This window comes from Neovison vison, chromosome 2 (genome assembly GCF_020171115.1).
Source record: "Neovison vison isolate M4711 chromosome 2, ASM_NN_V1, whole genome shotgun sequence".
Lineage (NCBI taxonomy): Eukaryota > Metazoa > Chordata > Mammalia > Carnivora > Mustelidae > Neogale > Neogale vison.
Genome location: NC_058092.1, coordinates 96284640 through 96306106, shown reverse-complemented (window position 1 = coordinate 96306106; position 21467 = coordinate 96284640). Strand labels below are relative to the sequence as shown.

General features: G+C 52.0%; 1 protein-coding gene across 1 annotated transcript in view; it reads left to right on the top strand.

Annotated features, from left to right (window-relative positions):
- The first annotated feature begins 134 nt into the window (after positions 1-134).
- INKA2 (inka box actin regulator 2) overlaps positions 135-21467 on the top strand; it is a 29126-nt gene continuing 7793 nt past the window's right edge. Inside the window, exons 1-2 of the mRNA XM_044236788.1 lie at positions 135-399; positions 15050-15303. Of these exons, the coding sequence (XP_044092723.1) occupies positions 135-399; positions 15050-15303 (519 nt within the window). The remainder of the gene's footprint in view (positions 400-15049; positions 15304-21467) is intronic.

Here is a 21467-nt window from a genome sequence, read left to right as displayed (position 1 = left end):
ACACGCTTGACCTGGGAGAAGGGTGAAGGGACGGAAGCCGGAGGCTTAGGAAGTCTCGGAAACAGCGACAACTACAAAATATGTGGCCCGAGGAAGGCGCAAAGAGGGGAGGAGAGGAAGGCGAGGCTACCGGGATGCGGCCGTGGGCGGCCTGCAGAGGGCGCCGCGCGCTCACGGTGGGGGCACCGCCCCGCCTCCCGGGCCTCCGCGGGCAGTCCGGCCAACCCCGCGCCCCGCCCCGCCACCCTCACAACGCGAGCTTTGTGATGCGCGTGGGGCGTCACGCTCCCCGCCTCCGGGCCGCGGGGGAGGGCGCCGCTGCCGGGCCTGCCTCCGCCCGCCCGGAGCTCCGAGCACAGCAGACCGGACTTACCCGTAGTCCGGTCCGAGCCTGTCCCGGTATCGCTTCACTTATCTCCGTCGCCAGCCCCAGCACCTGGCGCACGGAGCTCGCATATCGTCCGCATAGTCCCGACTCACACCTCCCAAGGCCTTAGCTCGGCCTCAGACCGCTCTCTGAACTTCGATGTGTACATCCGTCTGCCTTCTCAGCCGCGCCCCTCAGAAGTCTGAGGGACATCCCAAATCTATCACGTCATCTGGGCGCTGCTGCTGTCCCTGGCGCTGTGTACCACCATCTCAAGAGTGACAACTGACATTCTTTGCCACTTTCCCTTGCTTTAGGTCTCTGCTCAAATATTGTCTTTTCCAAAGAGGTCGTTTCTGAACTATTATTTTTTAATACTTTGTTAAACTAAATTGAATTAGCCAGCATATGATACATCATTAGTTTCAGATACAGAGTTCAGTAATTCATCAGTTACACAGAACAGGCAGCGCTCATCACATCACCTGCCCTGCTTAATGCATGTCACCCAGTTACCTTAATCCCCACCTACCTCCCCTCCAGGAACCCTCAGTTTGTTTTCTATAGCTAAGAGTCTCTCATGGTTTGTCTCCCTCTTTGATTTCTTCCCATTTAGCTTTCCATCCTTCCATCCCCTCCCCTATGATCCTCCGAACTGTTTCTTCTATTTCACATATGAGTGAAACTGTATAATTGTCTTTCTCTCATTGACTTTTTTCGCTCAGCATAATATCCTCCAGTTCCGTCCATATAGATGTATTTTAATTCCAGTAGAGTTAACAGTGTTATATTAATTAGTATCAGGTGTACAATACAGGGATCAACCATTCTGTACATTACTCAGTGCTCACCATGAGAAGCGTAGTCTTTAGTGCCCATCACCTATCTCACCCCTACTTATTATTATCATCTAACCTAGTTCCCCTATCTCCTCCACTACCCCACCTTTTCCACCCTTCTCTGTTCCCTTGTTCTGCTTTATTTTTCTTCGTGGTATTTACCACTACCTGTGATTGAGTTTATTGTCTTTCTCCCCCCTCTCTATGAGGACAGGGACCTCTCTGGTTCTTTTCCATATTCCTAATGGGAAACACACACACACACAGAGAGAGAGAGAGAGAGAGAGAGAGAGATCTGAAACAAAGTGCTCAACATTGAATAAACGAGCTCCTGTGACCAATCTTAGTCATAATTTCAAATTTAAATATTTCTGGACCTAATCTTATTTGCAATTCCAAACCAGATATCCAGAAATATTCTTTTTCTTTTGTCCTTATATCATCATTCTGATTATTATCTTTCTCCCTATTTTCACACATGTGCACATACCCAGAATCCAAATGACTTGGGGGGGGGGGCGTGCTTTGGCAAGGTAATCCCATTTGAAAGAGGTCCCAATGATATATTTTGCATAGAAATTTAGAAACATTGAGAAAATGCCAACTGTCCATATGAAGGGGGGGCTGTTGGGAGAGAGCACTGAATTTTCCAGGCTTTCTCGTAGTACCCCTTCCTCTCATTCACCTAACCCCCACATTGCACACCTGGGAATTATTCTAGACTCCACCATCTACCATCCCTCTCCTTTTCTAACAATGACCTGAGGGCAGGTAATTTGGCCTCCACATATTTTATTCATTGCTCTGTCCAGTCTCCATGGCGTGTGTCCTATTTTAAGCCCCTTTATCATCCTAGCTGTTGAAACAACCTCCTGAATGGTCCCCTAGATGCATTTGTGCTCTCTCCTAGCCACTCAGCCCACAGGTGCTGGAGTAATCCTTCTTAAGGGCGTATCTTAGGTTGTTTGGGTCCAGCTTCAGATCCTGTTCCTTTTTTATTTCCCACACCCCCACTTCACAGTACAGTAACTCCAGTCTTGCTCTCTCCATGTTCTATTTACTTATTTGCGCGTCTGTCCCTCACTAGGAGCATCTCAAGGGTGGAAATTTTGTCACGTTGTGCTCTCCCAGCACAGGCCCTTGGTGGGCCTAAAAAAGTCTTGCTCAAAAGTCTCCACAGAGTCTCCATGCACATAGCAGTAGTTCTGTAGAATTCTGTAGAATTTGCGCCCGTCACTGATGAAGCAGCCAGCTCTCATCCCCTAAGAAACAAAAAGACTGCTCTTCCAGAGAAGAACATTTCCAGTTTTATAGGCATTCTATGATTGTGTCTGTTGTTTATGATGTCTCATGGACACAAATATTGCAGTAATGTTACGAGGAATAAATTGTATTACTCCAGCTAAAAACACAAATCAATAAAATGTTTTCCTCGGTAGCGAAAAATGTTAATAATGTTGTTGGCTGTAACTTTTCGTGCCATAAAGGTAAAACCCAAAGGTAAGAGACCATTTAATAACTGGGTAAGTTGTGAGGGTAACATACACAATAAGGAGTCGGACTGTTGCTGTGTGCCTCCTGGCCTCCCCCAGGGTAAGATCGCACTGAGACCTGGCCTTTTCTTACGCTCTTCTGTCTACCTGGAAAGGCTTTCCTCACCTTCTATATCTGGGAGCTAGAGAAAGGAAGGATTTCTGTGCAACGAAAAGCAAGTAAATTGTTGACTTAGGATGCATGCTGAAGATTATCTAATGTTCCCATTCATCATTTCCCAGTGGAGGTTTCTGTACCAGTGGAGAGGGAAACAATGGAAATAGAAGCACACCCTGGGTGTTGAGGATCCATGGGGAAAATGTAGAAAGGAAAAGCACTACTGTTTTTTTTTTTTTTAAGATTTTATTGATTTATTTGACAGAGATCACAAGTAGGCAGAGAGAGACAGAGAGAGAGGAGGAGGCAGGGTTCCTGCTGAGCAGACAGCCTGATGCAGGACTTAATCCCAGGACCCTGGGATCATGACCTGAGCTGAAGGCAGAGGCTTTGACCCACTGAGCCACCCAGGTGCCCCAGCACTACCGTTTTTATAGCAACTTCTTCTCATTTGACCTTCAAAGCAACAAAGGGTAGGCAATGTTAGTTGCATTCAACAAAATCTCTTATTCTTTCTTTCGACAGACATCTTCTGAACACTGAGTATGAATCAGCCACATGAGATTGATACAGAAATGGGACAAAATAAACAGAGCCTTGCCCTCAAGGAGAAACATATATGCAAACAGGTGGTGCCCATCAGGGAGGAAATATGCAAGTAGCCCGAGGTGGTGTAAAATCACATGCAATCCTGACATTTTTCAGGGCCTTAATTCAAGTGTGGCTGTCATGTGGGAGAGAGTGAGAACTTCTGAGAAATTAAGGAAAATGGCTTTTGGTATTCAGAGAGCAATAGCTTTCTTCTTTATGCCCTCCTCATCTCCACCCCAAATGAAAGTGCCTGAAAGCGTGCATCGAACTATGGGGAAAACTCCATGCACGGATCACTCCCTACCTAATCCCTGGGGTCTAGTACTTCTACCAAAAAGGCATCACCAGGGGGCAAAACTCAAGTCCCATGAAGCACTGGGGGCTCATTTTCTGAGCCAATCCTGAAGGATAGATAAGGAGTTCATCAGGTAGTGGGGGTGGAAGGAGAGCTCACCAAGCAGACAAGTCAGAGAGATATTCTGGGCAAAGGGAACAGTTTGTGCAAAGGCGTGGAAGCCTGAGAAACCATAAGAGTTTAGGGAAGCTACGAGCTTTAGTGCGAACGGAGGCAAGTGTGGCAGCAGGTACCAGGAAATGAGCCTGCCGAGTTATATTGGTCCCACATTACGGAGGACCTTGTCTGCGACCATAAGGATGATCAAATGAGCGTGCTGTGCTCTCCCAATGCATGGGGGTAGGGAGGTCTGTTATATAACAAGAGAAATAGGGTTGGAAATGTGGATGGGGCTCGATTCATGGCAAAGCTGAGGGGTTTGGGTTTGAACTTGCAGGCCTCAGAGCATCGTCTAAATTTGGGATCTAATTGGAGGCAGATGACTGCAGGGCCCACATCACACACTGTTTCTCGCACCTGACAGCTCCTGGGTGTTTTAGATGTTGGCACACTGCTTTCCAAGGGTCAGGGCTTACCTGCATGCTGTTTATCCAGGAAACTGACTCAGCACACCTTCCCTCGCTCTCTCTCCCAGACAAGGGGGACCTTGCCTCCTGTGTTCCTCCATTTGTCTGCTCAGTGCACTGGTACCATCAATAAACTTCAGTTACTCGAAGATTATCAAGGCACAATATCTGGCTGTCTGGACGGAATTTACAGTTTCATGATCTGCTCAGTCCTGTGTGGTTACCTCCCAACAAGGAGGTTAATTATATTTACATATGCCCCTTGGCTGAGGGGGTGACCCTATGTTCAGTACCTTTGCAGACAGGAATTAGGAGGCGGGGAAGCAGCCAAGACCTAGCCCCCCCACTGCACCCTGCCTAGCCACATCCCTCCCTGGGCATTAACCTGGCAGGATTTTAGGGAAAGAACCCCAGGTCTTCCTCCCTCTCTCCAGACCTGACTTCCCTCTGCGCAAGGCTCACGTTGATTAATTGGCCCTTTTACTACCACAGCCTCAGCCTTTAGGGCAGAGGGCGTCACGTTTGCTCTTCTCCTTGTGAGAATGGGGGCCCCATTCATTCTTGTCCAGGCAACATAATAAATAACCTGCCCCTGTTGGCAGGGAGTTTATTAGAGACTGATGGGACATGTAACAATAACTGGGGGGCTGTGATTTATTAGGTAGGGAGGTTCGCGGCGTCTCCAAAGACCGGGAATGTGGAATTTAATTGATAAAGCGGCTGTCAGCAGCAATGAGATGCACTCAACAGAATACGTTTGAGGGATTCTCTCTGGAGCTGTCAGGAAGGGCTTCTGCTAATCATATTCAGCCCCTGCGGATGGTGGTGTCTGTCTGCTGGCTATGCGTGTGAGAGACAAATGGCAGGGAGGGGGGCTCAGAAAGGGGCCCTGGGAGGGAGGCACCTGTCAGTTGCCCAGCCCAATGGAAGAATGTGACACAAATGAGCAAATGGAAACAGGATTCCCATCACCGTCTGTGAGGACTCCCCTTCCGGAAAGGCCTTTGTCTCTCTCCTGCGAGCTGCTCTGGAAAGCAAGAGGTGCTGAGCACCTGCTTCCTGGAAAAGAGGGGAAATGAAAGGGTGAAGTGGCAAGAAGAGAGCTTTGTTCTGGAGCTCTAAACTCCCTGCGCCCTGAGGTTTCTGCCCCAGAGACCCCTCCTTTGCTTTCCAGTCACTGACCCTCAGATACACAACATACATACACCGCCATGCCCCAAGGTCACCCAGCTGCCCCCACGCCGGTTATCACGGAGCTTCCCTCCAACCCCTGGTTCAGGTGGCAGCACCTCCTGTCACTGTCGCTTTCACGTCAAAAACAGAACCTCAGAAACTCGGACGGAGGGAGACTCACTTTTTGTTGTGATTGTCTCCTGGCTCTGGGGCCCCCAGGATCCAGGCTGAGAACCTGGAAGTAAATGCCTGTAGTGTGCCCCGTTTCCTGACAATAAGGGGGGGATGATGGCACAGATGATGGCACAGCTCTATCCTCGGGCAGCCTGGAGCCTTCCCAAGGCAGCTCTGCTCGAATTCTCTCAGCCCCCATCCCTCGGGCTGTTGCTCAGCCTTAAACAAGACCATGGAAGGCCCGAGAGGGGCTCTCTCAGGCCAGGCTGCTTGCCTCCTTTGATCCTCGTGCATCTATTCTTAGGTCCCAGGAGACTGGCCTGCCTCCTTGTTCCCTTCAGGGAGAGAAGGGGAGAAGAGGCCAGAGCCAGGGAAAAAGTAATTGTCACTGTCTAATCTGAGCCTCGGTGGTGACACTGAGGGACCCCGGCGCAGAATGGAGACAGCAACTGGTTTGATTAAATCAAACCTCTCCCGCAGCCTCGTTAAATTAAACTGACAGGCCGAGAGCAGAGTGGGAGGGCAGAGGGATCATCGCCTCCGGTGGGGGTGGAGGAGGCCCGGAGGCGAGGTTGGTGAGAAGATCAGATGGAGGCGGGAGCAGCAGCCTGCCCTTTCCCTTAGTTGCTGACTGCGGATAGATGAGATTTACAAATGTGCGATGCTTACGGACCCATCTGAGCACAGGCTGTGAGGCTGACACAGGGGCAGACAGCTGCCTCCCCGTAGCCCCTGCAAACTCCCTTGGCAGTGGGGCCTCACATTTGTAACAGTGCTCTTGACATTTCAAAGGGCCTCTGCACAGCTAACCTTTACAACAGGCAGGGAGCAGAGGGATTACTGGCCCCACTTTGCATTTAGAGAAACTGAGGCATGGAGCCTACCAGAGTCAGCAGAAATGGGCAGCAGAGCCTGCCCGAGACCCCAGGTCTCCTGCCTGTGGCTTCTGGCCCACATTGCCTCCGACATTATGCCATATGGCAGAATTTCCCAGGATTTAGTCCCCAGACTGCCATTTCTTCTCCCACCCACCAGAGAAATGTAAAAGCCACACGGCTTGCTTTGTGGGCCGTCGGCAAAATGCCAGTTCCCATTTGGCTTGGTGCAGCCCACCTGCAAAGCACACAGCCAGCTTCCAAAGGTCACGAGGCCATTCTGTCACGCTCACGTCACCCACCCACACGCCCAAGCCCTTCCAAGCCATTTCCACTTCGCCTAATTATAATTCAGGGCAGGGGGGTAAGCCGGAGAGAGACTGTTAGCCACACCAGCCAGAGCAATCATAGGACGATAACACCGATAGCCTGCTGGCTTCCTCACCTGTCACCCAGTTCCTCACCTGCCAAAGCTAATTTTCCACTCACTGGTGGCTGAGAGCTCATTTCAGAGTGTCTGAGCCACACACACACACACACACACACACACAGGCTACACACTGCCATTGTGAACAGAGCACTGCCTCACCCACGATGCCCTTGTCCCCACCTCGGGCGCACGCCAACGATTTCTTCATTGACATCTCCAGCCCTCCCCATCTCTGTTTCTGTAGTGAGGACACCAGGACCGGGATGCTAGTAGGGGCAGTGCACACTGGTTGCCAGAGAGCACTGCGGGACCAGCCTCCTCCAAGGCACACTCTTCACACACCAGTTCATGATCAAATCCTGCCACAGGATGATAGGAACAGGAGAAAGGGGAGAGAGGAACAGACTTGCAGCCACCATGAAGGATGCTGGGTGAGAGTGGGCATGAGGTGGTAACGTTTGCTTGATGAGGACCTTTGGTTTCACCGTGAACATCACCCACGGGGGGGGGGGGAGGATGTGTTACATGTCCCACTGGATGCTCTTTCTCTGTGGATACCACAGGATTCTGATCGCCCCTCTTGACCTGAGAAAGACAGGAAATGGCATGTGGACAGGTAGGTCGAAGGTACTTAGATAAATGTCACCTGCCTCCGAAACGCATCTCTGGTGTCATTGTCCACACCCAAAACCAACATCGCCAATCCATCTGAACTCCTCTTAGGCAAGGAGTTGGATTCCTCTATAAACACCTACCCAAGTGAGGGGAGGGGAAGGTCGCCTCACCTGGGAGGTAGGGAGGAAAGTCCACCGGGTCCGGGCTCCTATGCTGGTTCTGCCATTAGCGACCTGGGGGATCCAGGGAAGTCACTTAGCATTTCCGACCCGTACTTTCTGACTTGTAAGCCATAAGCTTGGGCAGGAAACACAGACTTTGTTTATTTGGGTTTTTTTTGGGGGGGGGGTTTAAAGATTTTATTTATTTATTTGACAGACAGAGATCACAAGTAGGCAGAGAGGCAGGCAGAAAGAGAGGAAGAAGCAGGCTCCCTGCCAAGCAGAGAGCCCGATGTGGGGCTCCATCCAAGGATCCTGGGATCATGACCTGAGCCGAAGGCAGAGGCTTTAACCCACTGAGCTGCCCAGGAGCCCCCAGACTTTGTTTTAAAGACTAAAGTTTTTAAACTTTAAAGACCACAGAGGCGAAAAGTGAGACCCAGAGAGGTTGAATTACTTGTCTGAGGCCCTGCAGAGGCAGTGGAGTGACCAAGTGGGTGTGGATTCTGGAGCGGGAGCCAGAGCCTTTGTGTGACTGGAGGGGAGTTCTGGCTCATCTGCAGAATAGAGGCAACAGGAGCCCCTGCCTCTGAGGGTTTGGGAAGAACAGATGAACGCCTGATACAGGGAAAGCCTTCCGTAAATGTTAGCGGGCGCTATTTTTAGAGACAGACCGGAGGTTCAGACCCACACGTCTTGACATTTGGTCTCTCCATGAGGTCACAATCCCCTGATTCTCTAGAAGGTTCTCTTCCACTCCAAAATTCTATGACTCCAAGTCCGAAGGTTGAAAATACAAGTCAGTTCCAAAACCCTCCAGGCAGACACACAATAGACCTTTTAGGGACTGCATTATTCACTCTCCAGTGCTTGGGTTACTTCCTACGGGTGATGATTCATGGGGAATAATCACAGCAAAGAAAACCTGTCCAAAGTGGGGGGGGGCAGTGAAAACCCAAACCCCTTTGTGCGGTCAGTGCCTCTTCTTTAAAACGCATCTTCATTTGTGAAGTGATGACAAGGGTCTCTTGGCCTCATTGCCATTCCACTGTGGAATTCAAAGTTTTCTCTAGATGTAGACTGCTACTGCTGGGAGCCACTGGCCCCCTGCCCCATCCCCACGATACCCCATGGAGAGGGTCCTGCCTCTCTGGTCAGGCAGAAGCCTTCCCAGCAGCAGCTGTCACCCCGGCCCCAGCTGCCCTCTGGGTCCCCAGAGATACCACAGAGCTGACGTCTGATGGGGCTAGCACAGTTCTCTAGGTCCCTGCAGAAGACCAGAAAATGCTTAGGAACCATCCTGCTGGAAGTAAATCATGCAGCAAGCCAACCCTGAGACGTGACCTCTTTTTCTTCTGGCCCCATAGCCTCAGAAGGAGAAGCAGGTAGCCTTCTTTCTGGCTTGCTAACAAGTCTCTCCTGGCAGGCTGCCAACTCCTGGTTTTTGCTCACAGCTACCTGAAGCTGGCTGGGGTGGTATGTAGCCTGGTAATGAAATGAGCGCTCACTGTGAGTGGCAGGCCACCGGAGGGAAGGTGACAGAGAAGCCGGCACCGGGCTTCCAGTCATCGGCGGTAGAAGAATGTCCCCAGAAGAGTGCTGAGGACGAGTCCCTCTCCTTTTCCGTGCAGTGTACCTCTACTAGTGTACCTTAGCCGTGCCCAGACATTCTTCAAGTGTTCTTCACAGTTGAAAAATATTTGCTCATCCAGTAAATGTTTGCAAAATAGAACTATTTGCTTCCCAAGTAGCAATGAGGCCATTGCTTAGGCACCATTAGCACAAGACCCATAGTTGCCAATAATGCCAAAATAGGGCTCGGTAGCCGCCCGCATTTGGATTGGTCTCAATTATGGTTCATTATTTGGATGAGTCTGAATTTGCACTAGTCGACTCCCTCTGAGTTGTTCAAGAGAGAAGGCCCATTCACACCTGGAGTTTTCCCAAAGTACTACACTGCTATTTCTTCCTCCAACACCTTCCTTCCGTGCCCCTCGAAGAAGTTTCAGCACCTGCAAGACCGATGGCCTGGTCTTGCAGGCAGGTGACTCGATGGAGAAGCTAAGGCTAAGGTTGGTACCTAGGCTGGCACTACGTCAATCGATGGTGGGGTTTGTGGACAAGTGTGGGGGGCCGGAGGCAGGCTCCAGGGCTCGCTCTCTCAGTAGCTCTAGTCATCTCTGGTAACCCATCCCTGGGACACATCCCTCCTGCTTTCGCCAGAGTAGGTAGTAGAAAGAGGGAAACGGAAGACTTTGTTCTACCACCAAACAGACCAATCTCTTCCGGCCTCAGTTGCTCTGTCTGTAAGTGGGGAGAATGACACCCCGTGTTTGAAGACATGAAAGCTAAGGAATTTTTTTTTTCGCAACTAGACTCTTCGATTCCTCCAGCCAGTCAAAATATCTTTCAATTGAAATCCAAAGTGAACCCTTCCTCCAGAACCTAGAATCCTCCTAACATATTGGCCACTTGGTCCCTCTGTTGTCCCGCCTGGAATTGGGATTGCATGAAACGGAGGAGCCCAGCACCCTGGGCTCCTCACCCAGCACCATCCTGATGCATTCTGTTCACGCACAGATACTCAGTACCTCCGGGCCTGCCTGCCAGGCAAGGTCCTCTGTCTGGGGAGAGCAGCGGTTCTGCAGTGCTATCTGAACACATTCCAACAGCACACGTTTATCTCTAGGGTCAGCCTTTCCTGTTGATGCTCTGAAGGTGTGGGGGGATCAGGGAGGGGGTTCAGGATGAGGGCTGTCGGCAGGCCCAGGGTGTGGAGGCAGGAGGACAGCAGGGATACGGAACCCACTCTGAGGAGGGGTATGTTATGATGGGTTTTCCAGACTGCGTGTTGCCCCATGTCTTTCCTCACCTCCATATGAGCTCCTTGGTTCCTCCACTGCCAAGGGAGATGGGCACTGCCTCACCCAGGGATGCCCCTTCCAGAGCTTGCTGAGACGTGGTGGGTGGGGACCTCCAGGTGGGGGCCACAGGATGAGGAGCCAGAACAGCAGGGTTTCCATTGTTTCGTTTAGGATGTGAGATCTATTGGGACACAACTAGTTCTGCCTCTCCCTTTGAGCTCAGTCACTGGTGCCAGGACCTCCAGGCTTTGGCAGCAGGACAGAGGAGGCCACCCGCCCTGACTAGGCTGGGCGAACCCCGTGAGTTTGACACCCTTAAGACTCCAGTTTCCAGGAGCTACACTCTTTCCCTCAGGAAAAGCACCCACCCCACCAATCCCACCGGCAGGGGGCAAATGCTGAGCTGCCTTTCTGAGGGTTCCATCCGAGCTCTGGATGGCTTTGAGAAAGTATATATACACAGCCAAGCTCAGACCTTTGACTTATTCTTTAATTTTCAAATGAGATAATTTCTACCTCCCTCCAGGCTGGGATCCGGGGTGCAGGAGAGAGGAGGTGGAACTATGTGATTCTTCTTCAGCAAAAATGAATCATGCCCCCCATCCCCCACCCTCAGCCGAGTAATATTTACCCATGTTTATATAACTATGGCAACAAGCTTTATCCTCTACCATGTATACCTTTAAAAAAAAAAAAAAAGAAGGAAAAAAAAAAAAAGAAAAATGTAAGCAGCAGTCCTTTTTCCTGCTCCTGCCTCCTACTCTGCACCAAGGACAGAACTATCTCTTCAGAAGCAAGGTAAGAGATACACCCTCACACCCTCGTGCAACACCGGCCTTCTCAGGGTAAGTTTGCAACAGCCCAATGTCATGAAAGGACTTAAGAGTCCACCAGCCATTTTCATCCAAAACCCTGTGGGAACCACACAGTACTAGTATCTCTGACTCATCTGAAACCTCTCTTTGGAGCCCTGCACTGGGATCACGGTCATCAATTTTTTTTCTCTTGCCATCTCCTTGCCTTTAAAGGTAGATGGTTTTTTGCAGCCATCAAAAGAAATGAAATCTTGCTATTTGCGACGACGTGGATGGAACTAGAGGGTATTATACTGAGCAAAATAAGTCCATCAGAGAAAGACAATTACCATATGATCTCCCTGATATGAGGAATTTGAGAGGCAACGTGGGGGGGTTTTGGGGGGGTAGGGAAGGAAAAATGAAACAAGATGGGATCGGGAGGGAGACACACCATAAGAGACTCTTAGTCTCACAAAACAAACTGAGGGTTGCTGGGGAATGGGGGGATACGGAGAGGGTGGCTGGGTTATGGACATTGGGGAGGGTATGTGCTATGGTGAGTGTTGTGAAGTGTGTAAGCCTGACGATTCACAGACCTGTACCCCTGGGGCTAATAATACATTATAATACATTATATATATTATATACATACACATATATATTATAATACATTATATGTTATATGCTAATGAAAACATAAAAATATATAAAATATAATTATAAAAATATAAATATATAAATATATATATAAATATATAAAAATATAAAAATAAAAATAAATATAAAAATTTTTAAAAGTAGATGGATTTCATAATGTATATAACTGTCGCGTCACTATGTCATACACCTGAAACTAGCATATTATATGTCAACTATACTTCAATTAAAATGTATAGGGGCACTTGGGTGGCTCAATAGGTTAAGCCTCTGTAATTGGCTCAGATCATTGGTCTCAGGGTCCTGGGATCGAGCCCCGTATAAAGCTCTCTGCTCAGCAGGGAGCCTGCTTCCCTCCTTCTCTCTGCCTGCTGCTCTGCCTACGTGTGATTTCTCTGTCAAATAAATAAAATCCTTTAAAGTATATACATCTGTATGTATATACATCTATATATATATGTAGATGTATACACTTTAAGGGATTTTATTTTATATACATATATATAAAGTGGATGGAATACAGTCTGGCTTTGCTAACAATATATTCTTCATCTCTGAGATGGATTCCTCTTGTCCTGACTACATCACAGATAATTGTCAAAGTAGAGTTTCATAAGGAGTAGAAAAGTGTTAGGCTCACAGAGGTTGAACTACACACAAGGGAAACTGGGGCCTGTTAAAAGGAAGCATTTGTGCAAGTCAGAGTGTGCTGTCGGCAGGCTAGGGAGGCTGATCACTCAGTCTAAGGTTCTTACAGGAGATCAGCCTGAATCTCTTGGAGTGTGAACTGTAGCCGTCCTCTTAACCTCCAAGAGGATTCCAGTCCAGGAGCCCTCAGGGATGGCAAAACTGTGGCTTAAACTTGACTCTAAAGACTATTTCTACCCCGGGGCAAAAATGTTTGTTTACTCACTGCCTTCTAGAGCTGCCACTGCTGGGCCCTGGAGCTCTAAGAGTGAGAAAGGCCTGCAGGGGTAGGGGAACCTTTGGTGGTGTTTCTCCCCATGTAAGATTGTAGATGATGATAGTGGCCAAGTGCCCCTTTCTGCCTCGATCCCAGAAGATTCAACTCCAGAAAAGGTTCAGCCAGTCTGGGGACTGCTGCTCAGTCCTTGGGGGTGGCTCCCACGGTAAGCACGCGTGGGGTACCACGGAAAGACCCTCCTTGGGGATCTCTGGCTCCTCCAAACTGCAACGAAGCCTGCAGGCTAGGCCGTGCACAGCGCTGTGTGGACCCACGGGGCAGGACTCACGGACCTGGAAAGAGGAAGGAAATGGAATGTCAGGCTCCGCAACTTGGGAACTGAGTAGCTTCTCAGCTCCACCCTGCGGTCCCCCGGATTTTGTGACCCACGTGGAATCCTGAGCAGGGACCGCAGAGGAAACGCGGGTCCCTGGGCTTGGCAAGCCAACATCGAGACACAGATTTCGGGACCCGGTTCTGACTCACCTACTCCTCTACTTTCTTTTCTGGAACCATCTGCTACCGCTGCTGCAGCTTCATCCAAAAGGCGGGTGGGTGGGGGGAGCACTCAGGGGACTGAAAGACAGGGGCAAAATCCCCTGTAAGTGAGGACCTGAGGTTAAGTGGAAGCATCCAAATGGACTCTGCGAAGTCTTCGTTTCTGATGATGTTCATTTTTATTCTCCCTGCCTCTCTCTCGCCTTTCAATAGGGAGCCGAGGCGGCACTCTTTGCTGACAAAGATGGGAATGACCGCAGCACCTGCTTTCTCTGTCCCTTCTCCCGCGTCTGCACGGTTCTGTCACAGAGACCCCAAATTCTGTCTGGGGCAAACTTTCTCCCGTTAATTATCTTGAAATAACACGTCGCTAATCACCCTAATTACGCTGGGGTCCTGCAACACCAGCTCTCGGGGGTCGGGGCGAGTTGGGGCTGGGCGGGGAGGGTGGCGCAGCGCCTCGGCACTGGGAGGGACCCGCAATCCGGCTGTGCGCGGCGGCTGGTGTGGCGGGTCCGGAGCTCCGAGGGGAGGGGCGCCCGGCCGGCTTGCGGCCCCTCTCAGGTCCACCTGCCCCAGCTCCGGCTCCGGCTCCGGCTCCGGCTCGGGCTAGGGCCCTGTCCACTGAATAGAATCGAGCAACTTTGCGTCCTCCTCCCTAGAGCAACAGTCGGGATAACTGACGCTGGAGGAGTACTGGGGAAGAGAGGGGCTATTCATCCCCTCCTTGCCCGCCCTATCGAGAGCAGCCCCCATCCCATGACTCTGTCCCCCTCCCTTTTTTTTTTTCACCAAGAATCACTACCTGAGATTACCGTGTTTATTTTAACCTACCCTATCCCTCGCTACCCCTCCCCCCATGCCTGTTCTCGAGAGCAGAGACCTCCTTCCCGGTCTTCTTCATTCAGTATCCCCAGACTTAACACACTTGGCAGGGAATACAGCAGAGCCTCTGCTTCGGTCATGTGTTAGTTAAATAAGCGAATGGACCTAACAGTGGCTCTTCAGCTCCACCGGTGAGGCGTGGGGCTGGAGGGACCCTACACTAGGAAGTGAAGTACACCCAAACTTCCAGACTTCCAGCACACTTCCAGAGTTCAAAAGGGCTGCTGATTGGCTGCCTGGCTGGAGGATGTTCCTTTTCTAATCGGAGTTTGGGAAACAAGGTTGAAAGAAACTAAGGCACTCGGCCTCTTACTGAGACCGCTACCCAGCGCCCGCGCGCATAAGACGGTGCTCTCTCTTTATGACCAAACGGGGATCACGTGCTCTGTTGGGGGACGTCGGTACAGTCTGGCGTCACGATACCCCCCGCCGCGCTTGCAGGGACCAGGTGTCGCCCGGCCAGCCCCCAGTCGCCGCTGCCCTAGCCCCGTGCCTCTGCGGGCTACAGGGTCCCCTAGCCGGGGCCCAGCCCGCGCCCCCGCTGCGCCCATCTCATTGGCTGAAGGCATCCCCCCTGAATTCTCATAGGCTGTCCCACTTTTCCTCCGCCCCCTGCACGGACCGCGCGCCGCCAGAGCCAGGGAAGCTGTTCTAAGTCCGGGCCTGGGCGCCGGGGCTCGGCTCTGCTCGGCGCGGCGAAAGGCGCGGGGCGCGGGGCGCGGGGGCCCGGGACCGCTGTTCCCACCCGGGGACGCTCTTGCGGAGCCGAGCCCGGCAAATGGGCGCACGAGGAAGAGAGCAGGGAAATGGACTGCTATTTGCGCCGCCTCAAACAGGAGCTGGTAAGCGCGGCGCCGACGCCGGGGTCCGGGGGACTGCTCCGCCCGGACCGCACCTGGTCCCCGCCGCGGGCCGGGGAGCCGGGAGTGCGAGGGCGGAGGAAGGCCGGCGAGGAGGGGGCGGGCAGGCTGAGGGCAGGGCCTGTTCTGAGGGCAAGGGCAGCGAGGAAACTTGGAGCAAAGATTTGAGAGAGCGAGGCAGACACGAGCGAGTGACTGAGACCGAGCGACCCAAACCCAGACTGAAATGCGCCCAGAGAAGGCGCGGGAGACACGGGGGGCGCACTCCCAGATGGGCGGCTGCTGGGACCGCTTGCGGCCCCCCCGCGGGGCTGGCTGGGCGCCGGGAGCAGGGCCGGGCGCTCGCGGGCCGGAGGGCGGCTGGGGACCGCTGGCTCACGGGGAGCTGGCACCGCCTGGGGCCCCCAGCCCCGCCGGGCTTGGCAGAGCTGGCGCGGCTGCGGGGGCAGGCCGGGCCGGCTGTCTGCCTGGGCTTGTCTGCCAGCAGGGAGGGGGTGTTGGCAGCTGGAAGGGCGGGGGAGGGCCCCGCGCCGGAGGAGGGGCGCCGCCTGGCAGATCGCAAGCGGAGCTGCGGGGGCCCCGCCAGATGTCAGGGCTGGGCGTGGGGAGTGCGGAAGGAGCTTGCGGAGGCGAGGGGTGCAGGGGTCAGGAGAAGGAGCTGGGGCTGGGAACCGGGCATCACCCAAGTAGGGGAATGGGTGCCCCCAAAGCTCTGTTAGGTTGATTCTCACCGACTTGATATACCACCCCACCCTGCACACACACCTGCCATCTTTCTTGTTCCTGCAACCACCCGAATTCACGCAGTTATGCACGCCCCGCCCCACCTTGGCCCCCAGGCTCACCTTTCTCTCAATCCGATTCCCTCCTGTTCCTTTGCCTCTACCTCTTTTTGTTCCTTTTAGTTTATCTTGGAGTGGACCTCTCCTCGGTCTCACTTTTCTCCCCTCTTCTTTCTTCCTTCTTTACAGAGCCAGGGGCACCCAGGCTCTCAACAGCAGACCTGGATCCGTGGCTCTCCAGATTCCATGACATCCTCTCCAGCTCCTGCGAACTCTACATTGCCCCACCCCCACCCCTCCAAAGTTGACAGCTGTATCTGGGGCCAGTTTGAGGGGAGGGAAGCTTTCAGAGCAGGTGTTCTCACTGATGCTTCCTGGTCAAGGCTCGCAGGCGCTCTTCCTGTCCCACTCCAGTGTCTGCCTTCTTAGGGCAATGGTCACTTCTCTGGAACTTCCTCTTCAAGCCCTTTTTGTGGTGACACTCAGATGGGAAAGTTTTCCAGAGAAATGCTGCTTAGGTGTGGGACAGAAGAGTCTCCACCCTGGCCCTTCCCATGCTGGTTCTCTCGTGCTTCCTGTGTCAGTTTGGGATGGTCAGGCCCAGCCCACGCATATATAATTCTGACTCTTCCCATTCATTTGTCCAAGATCAGAAAGGTCAAGGTCATCACAGATCATGTCTGAAGTCATCACAGATCATGTCTGAAGTCCAAGGCCCATGTTGAAAAAAGAATCTAATAGAGTCCTCTTTTTATGCTTGGAATCTGGGACCACACCACCCACCTCAGGATCTGCCTTAATAGAGGGTTTGTGGGTGTTCCTGGCATAGGCTTGAATTTTAAAATCCTACTGATTTGCATTTTTTATAGCACCCTAGGTGGGAGGGGGTGAGGGGAGGAAGATAGTCTGAGAATGCCAGGAGAATAAAAAAAGGCAAATAGGAATCTGCACTGAATTGAGCTCCAGGTCTTGATTTGCACCCTCTCCTGCCAAGGACTTGAGCCCCCCAGTCCCCGCAAGGAGGAAGGGGAGAGGCTGAAGTCACCGAGCTCCCCATTAGCTTTCATTTGGCCCTTTGTCTGAGCAGCATCAGCCTTTGACTCTCTTGGAGAGGAAGCCAAATGCCTGGCCTGGGGCCCAGAATGACACTCAGATGGGAGAGCTCGGCACCCTCCCCCTCCCCCTTCCCTACCCCCACGCTGCCCTTCCTCCTCCCCCCATGCCTGGCTGCCCAGAAATGAGACAGAGCAGTGACAGGCAGAGGTATTAGAGTTCCCTTTACTCCCCAACACCTCAGCCCAGTGCTTAAGTAACTGAACAAAATCTCAGTACCTCAGTTTCCCCAATGGGAATGAAGAAGAAAGTAGAGCTGAGTTAGCACAGGCTCAGCCCTCTGGCTCCTCTGAGGACTGTGGGGATTGACTTCAGTGCAGCTTGGTTGTGACTAGGATAGGAAGAGTTTGTTTGTTTATACCCCAGGTCAGCAAGGGGTGGGAAAGGCATACAGGCATTTTATGTCATGAGCTTTTGAGGGTGGTGGCAGGCGGTGGGGCCTGTGTGTTTATTTTGGGCAGATTCTTCCCTGTCACTGAGGAGCACTGTGTGTTGCCTGGCATTGCCTTAAGTTAGTATATGCCCAGGAATGGCACACATGCAATACTGGTCAAGTTCTACATGCATTTATGCCACCAAATCCCTTCAAGAAGTGTGTGTCCTACAGACACTGGGTAACTGGAGAAGGAAGCATTAACAAGTTGTGACATTATTTTTGTCAAGGGTGTTCTAGGTCCCTCTCCTGCACCCTGGCCCTGTCCTTGGCCCAGAAAATCTAGACAAGAAGAGTGTGTTCCTGAAAACCAAAGTGGCAGAATTTCTCAATTTCTCGGAGCAGAAAATTGCACTCTAACAAGTGAGCCCTGTGGGGAGGCAAAGTGTTTGGGAATCCTGGCTCAGTTAGGTTGATGCCTAGAGGACTGGCCCTTTCCCCCCTCCTGGAAAGGGACTGGGGTCCGTTTCAGGGATGAAATGGGGGCAGGAGAGTAGCAGCAGCTGACATACTTCTTCATTAGTATGAGGGGGTCGGGGCTGCCACAACTCAGCAGAGAACATACCTTTCTCCTCTCCAGCCACCAGAGAGGGGCCCTGCATGAACACAAGGCCTTGGGACCAGCTGTTCTTACACACTGCTCCCTTGAGGGCTTCCAACAAATGTGGGTAGACACAAGAACACAGAAGAAGCCGATGTAAGATGCTCACAGGCTGTTCCTTGTGAGTCAAGGAAATAGAGTGTGCAAAGGCTGAGTGATGGGGGCTCATGAAGTCCAGCCAAGCCAGGAAGGCTTCCTGGAGGAGGGGAAGGTTGATGGAGGCTGATTCCTGGAATGCCTGTCCTAGCTGAGGCATGATGAAGCAGCAGAGGGACTTCTCTGGGGCTGGAGAAAGTCCTTCTAGGACAACTCAGTATTCCTAGAAGGCATTTATCTAGCCACTAGTGGCCACAAGTTCAAGAGGTTCTGACATGCAGAAGCAGACCAGGGCCTAAAGGCAAGATAAAAGAAAGTGACAGAAGAGATACAGTAGGAACAGCCTTCAGCTCTTGGGACCAAAAAGCAAATTTCCTGAGGCAGAAAAAAGCTTTTGCCAAGAATCTCCTAATGTCACCTCCTTTGATGTTTAGATCTAGGGTGAAGAACACGATAGGGTCAGTGAGGGAGGAGTTGGACTGTGGGGCAGATTACTTAGCTCCCTGTGCCTTGGTTTTCTCATCTGTAAAACAGGTTTTTAAAATTAAAACAAATTTTTTAAAGATTTTTATTTACTTATTTGAGAGAGAGAGAGAGAGAGAAAGCACAAGCTGGAAGAGGGGCAGAGGGAGAAGTAGGCCCCACTCGAGCAGGAAGCCCAATGTGGGGCTGGATCCCAGGACCTGGGGATCATGACCTGAGCCAAAGGCAGATGTTTAACTGGCTGAGCCACTCAGGTGTCTCTAAAGCAGGCTTTTTAAAATACCTGCTTTATAGAGCCACCGCGGAGATTAAATAGCGGCTATCTGTCCTTAGCACGTAACACAGTGCTAACTGTCCTGACGGATGGATCAGGCTGGTGTGCGTGAGTCACTCATTCACATTAACTGAGCTCATCCAGTGTTTAAAGCACCTGACCAGACTCTAGCACCGTGGTCACAAATAAGAACAGACAGAGATCCTGCCTCCGAAGAACCCGCTGTTCAATCAGGGAGGTAATAATAATAACATGTGCTGACGTTAACCCTTATCCATACGCCAGGCATGTAATGGATTATGTCATTTAATTGCCAAAGCAACTCAAAGAAGTTGTACTTCCATTATTCCCATTCCACAGATGAGACATGAGGTGGTCAAGTGACTTGGCTAAGGTCATAGAACTGGTAAGTGACAGCGCAAGGCTTCAAACCCAGCCATTCAGAAGGCAGAACCTCGACTCTTAACTAGTATGTGTAGGCATATGTTCAGTACAAAAATAGAGGCTGCCTGCTACATAGAGGCACAGGGGCAGTGCCCCGAGAAGGGAGGAATTATCTCCAGCCAGGGTATCAGGGAAAACTGTAGAGAGGGAGTATTTGAACTTGACCTTGAGGGATCAGCAGGGAGGTGACCAGGAGAAAAACAGCATTCCAGGCAGACAATGAAGCAACAGGAAGGAAAAGCACCGAGATGGAAAGGGAGGGATGTTTGAAGATGACAGAAGCTTTAGCTAGGACATAGGGTGCTGCAGAGGAGCAGGGAGCAACAGGGCTGGGAGTGTTGTTGTGAATAGCCTATGGGGGCCTTGAGTGCCGTGCTAAACAGCCTGCCCTTCTCTGTGGGCTTTGGGAGAAGCAGGATGAAAGTCCGCCTCTGGCATCTAAGAGGTGTGTGGTATGGGGTGGAGGGGAGGAGGGAGGAAACCGAGGCAGGAGGCTGGGTTAGGTGGTGATTGCAGAGCCCATACAGGGGAGTAGGAAGGCCTGAACTGGAAAAGGAGAAAAGGAAGGTAGCTTCTGGAGGTTGTGACTGGACTGCCTGCAGTGGAGAGGGGCTAAAGCTGGTCAGGGGAGGCGACGTTGGGACCCCCTCTTCACATGTCTGCCTCTTGCCCGAGCTGATGGCCCCCTGTAGATGGTTCAGCCGAGAGCGGGCTCATCCATTTCACACTTCCTTCATTCTCTACCCTCCGCCCTCCTCCAGCTCTTGGCACAGTTTCTTCTTTACCTTCCTGTTGCTCATTGCAGCCAAGAACAGGGGACTGTGAAGGTCCCTATTCACTGGCCCGGAGAATGGGCCACTTGGCAAAAGCAGGGCTTTTCCCATTTCCGGCCCCGAACCTCCTTGTAGCTTCCAGAGGGACTGAAAGGATCTGTGTGGGGGTCTTGTGAGTCATGGGGGTGGGGGGAGTGAGGCAGGGCGCACTGCCAGGTCCACGGGCAAAGCCGGAGCCTGTGTCAAAGGATTCCGGCTGAGCTGGGAGAGGGCGTGAGATGGACGGTTGGAGGGCACAGCTGTGGGATCCATCAGGGGCCTAGGAGAGGGCTTGGGAAGGTTGCCGAGGATGCTGGTGTCACTTTCCCATCGCCACGCCTCCCATATCAAAAAGGCCCAGTGAGTGCCAAGGGGGACGGTGCTGTCCATGGGCAGCTGACCTAGCCCCGGAGGGCACAATGCTGCAGGTCAAGGATGGTGGGGTCTACTTGCTAGGGATGTCTTCCCCCTCAGCTCCAGACAGACGGCCCTTCTTCCTTCAGATGATTCAGTAGAGAGGCGCTGTCAGGGGAAAGCAGCTGAATTGGGTCTTGGAGCCCCTCCAAGGCTTCATGCGCTTCCTCCCCAAGGGATGATAATGTGCTTTGCATGTCGCGTTGACTACCCTGTTTTTTTCTCACAACAGCCCCACGGGGCTGAGAAGCCACATCATGATGGCACAAGGAGCCCACGGGCCTGGAGTAAGAGAGCCAGGCTTGGGGTTCTAGTCCTCCCATGAAGATGCCTCGGACCCGGGCCATAGATCCGCCTTTGTACCGGAGGCCCTCTGGGTGACATTACGCGAGGCTCCGAGAAAACCTTGTAGTTTTAGATAGTCACCATCTGTTTATGACAAGTATATGCATTTCGTATAAGTTCCTGCCTAAAGACAGTTTATTTAGACGAACAGACGTACGTGCACCATCAAGTAGGGAAGGGGTTCCTACATGGATGTGGTGAAAACCGTGAAGGCAGTCTAGGGACGACGTCGGGGGAGAGAATGAACATCTCAGATCCCATTTCTAACTCCATACCGTGGGGTCCCCAGTCTGCCAGAGTAACTGTGGGGGTCCGACGAGGCGGGAGGAAAGAGCGTGTCACTTGGCGG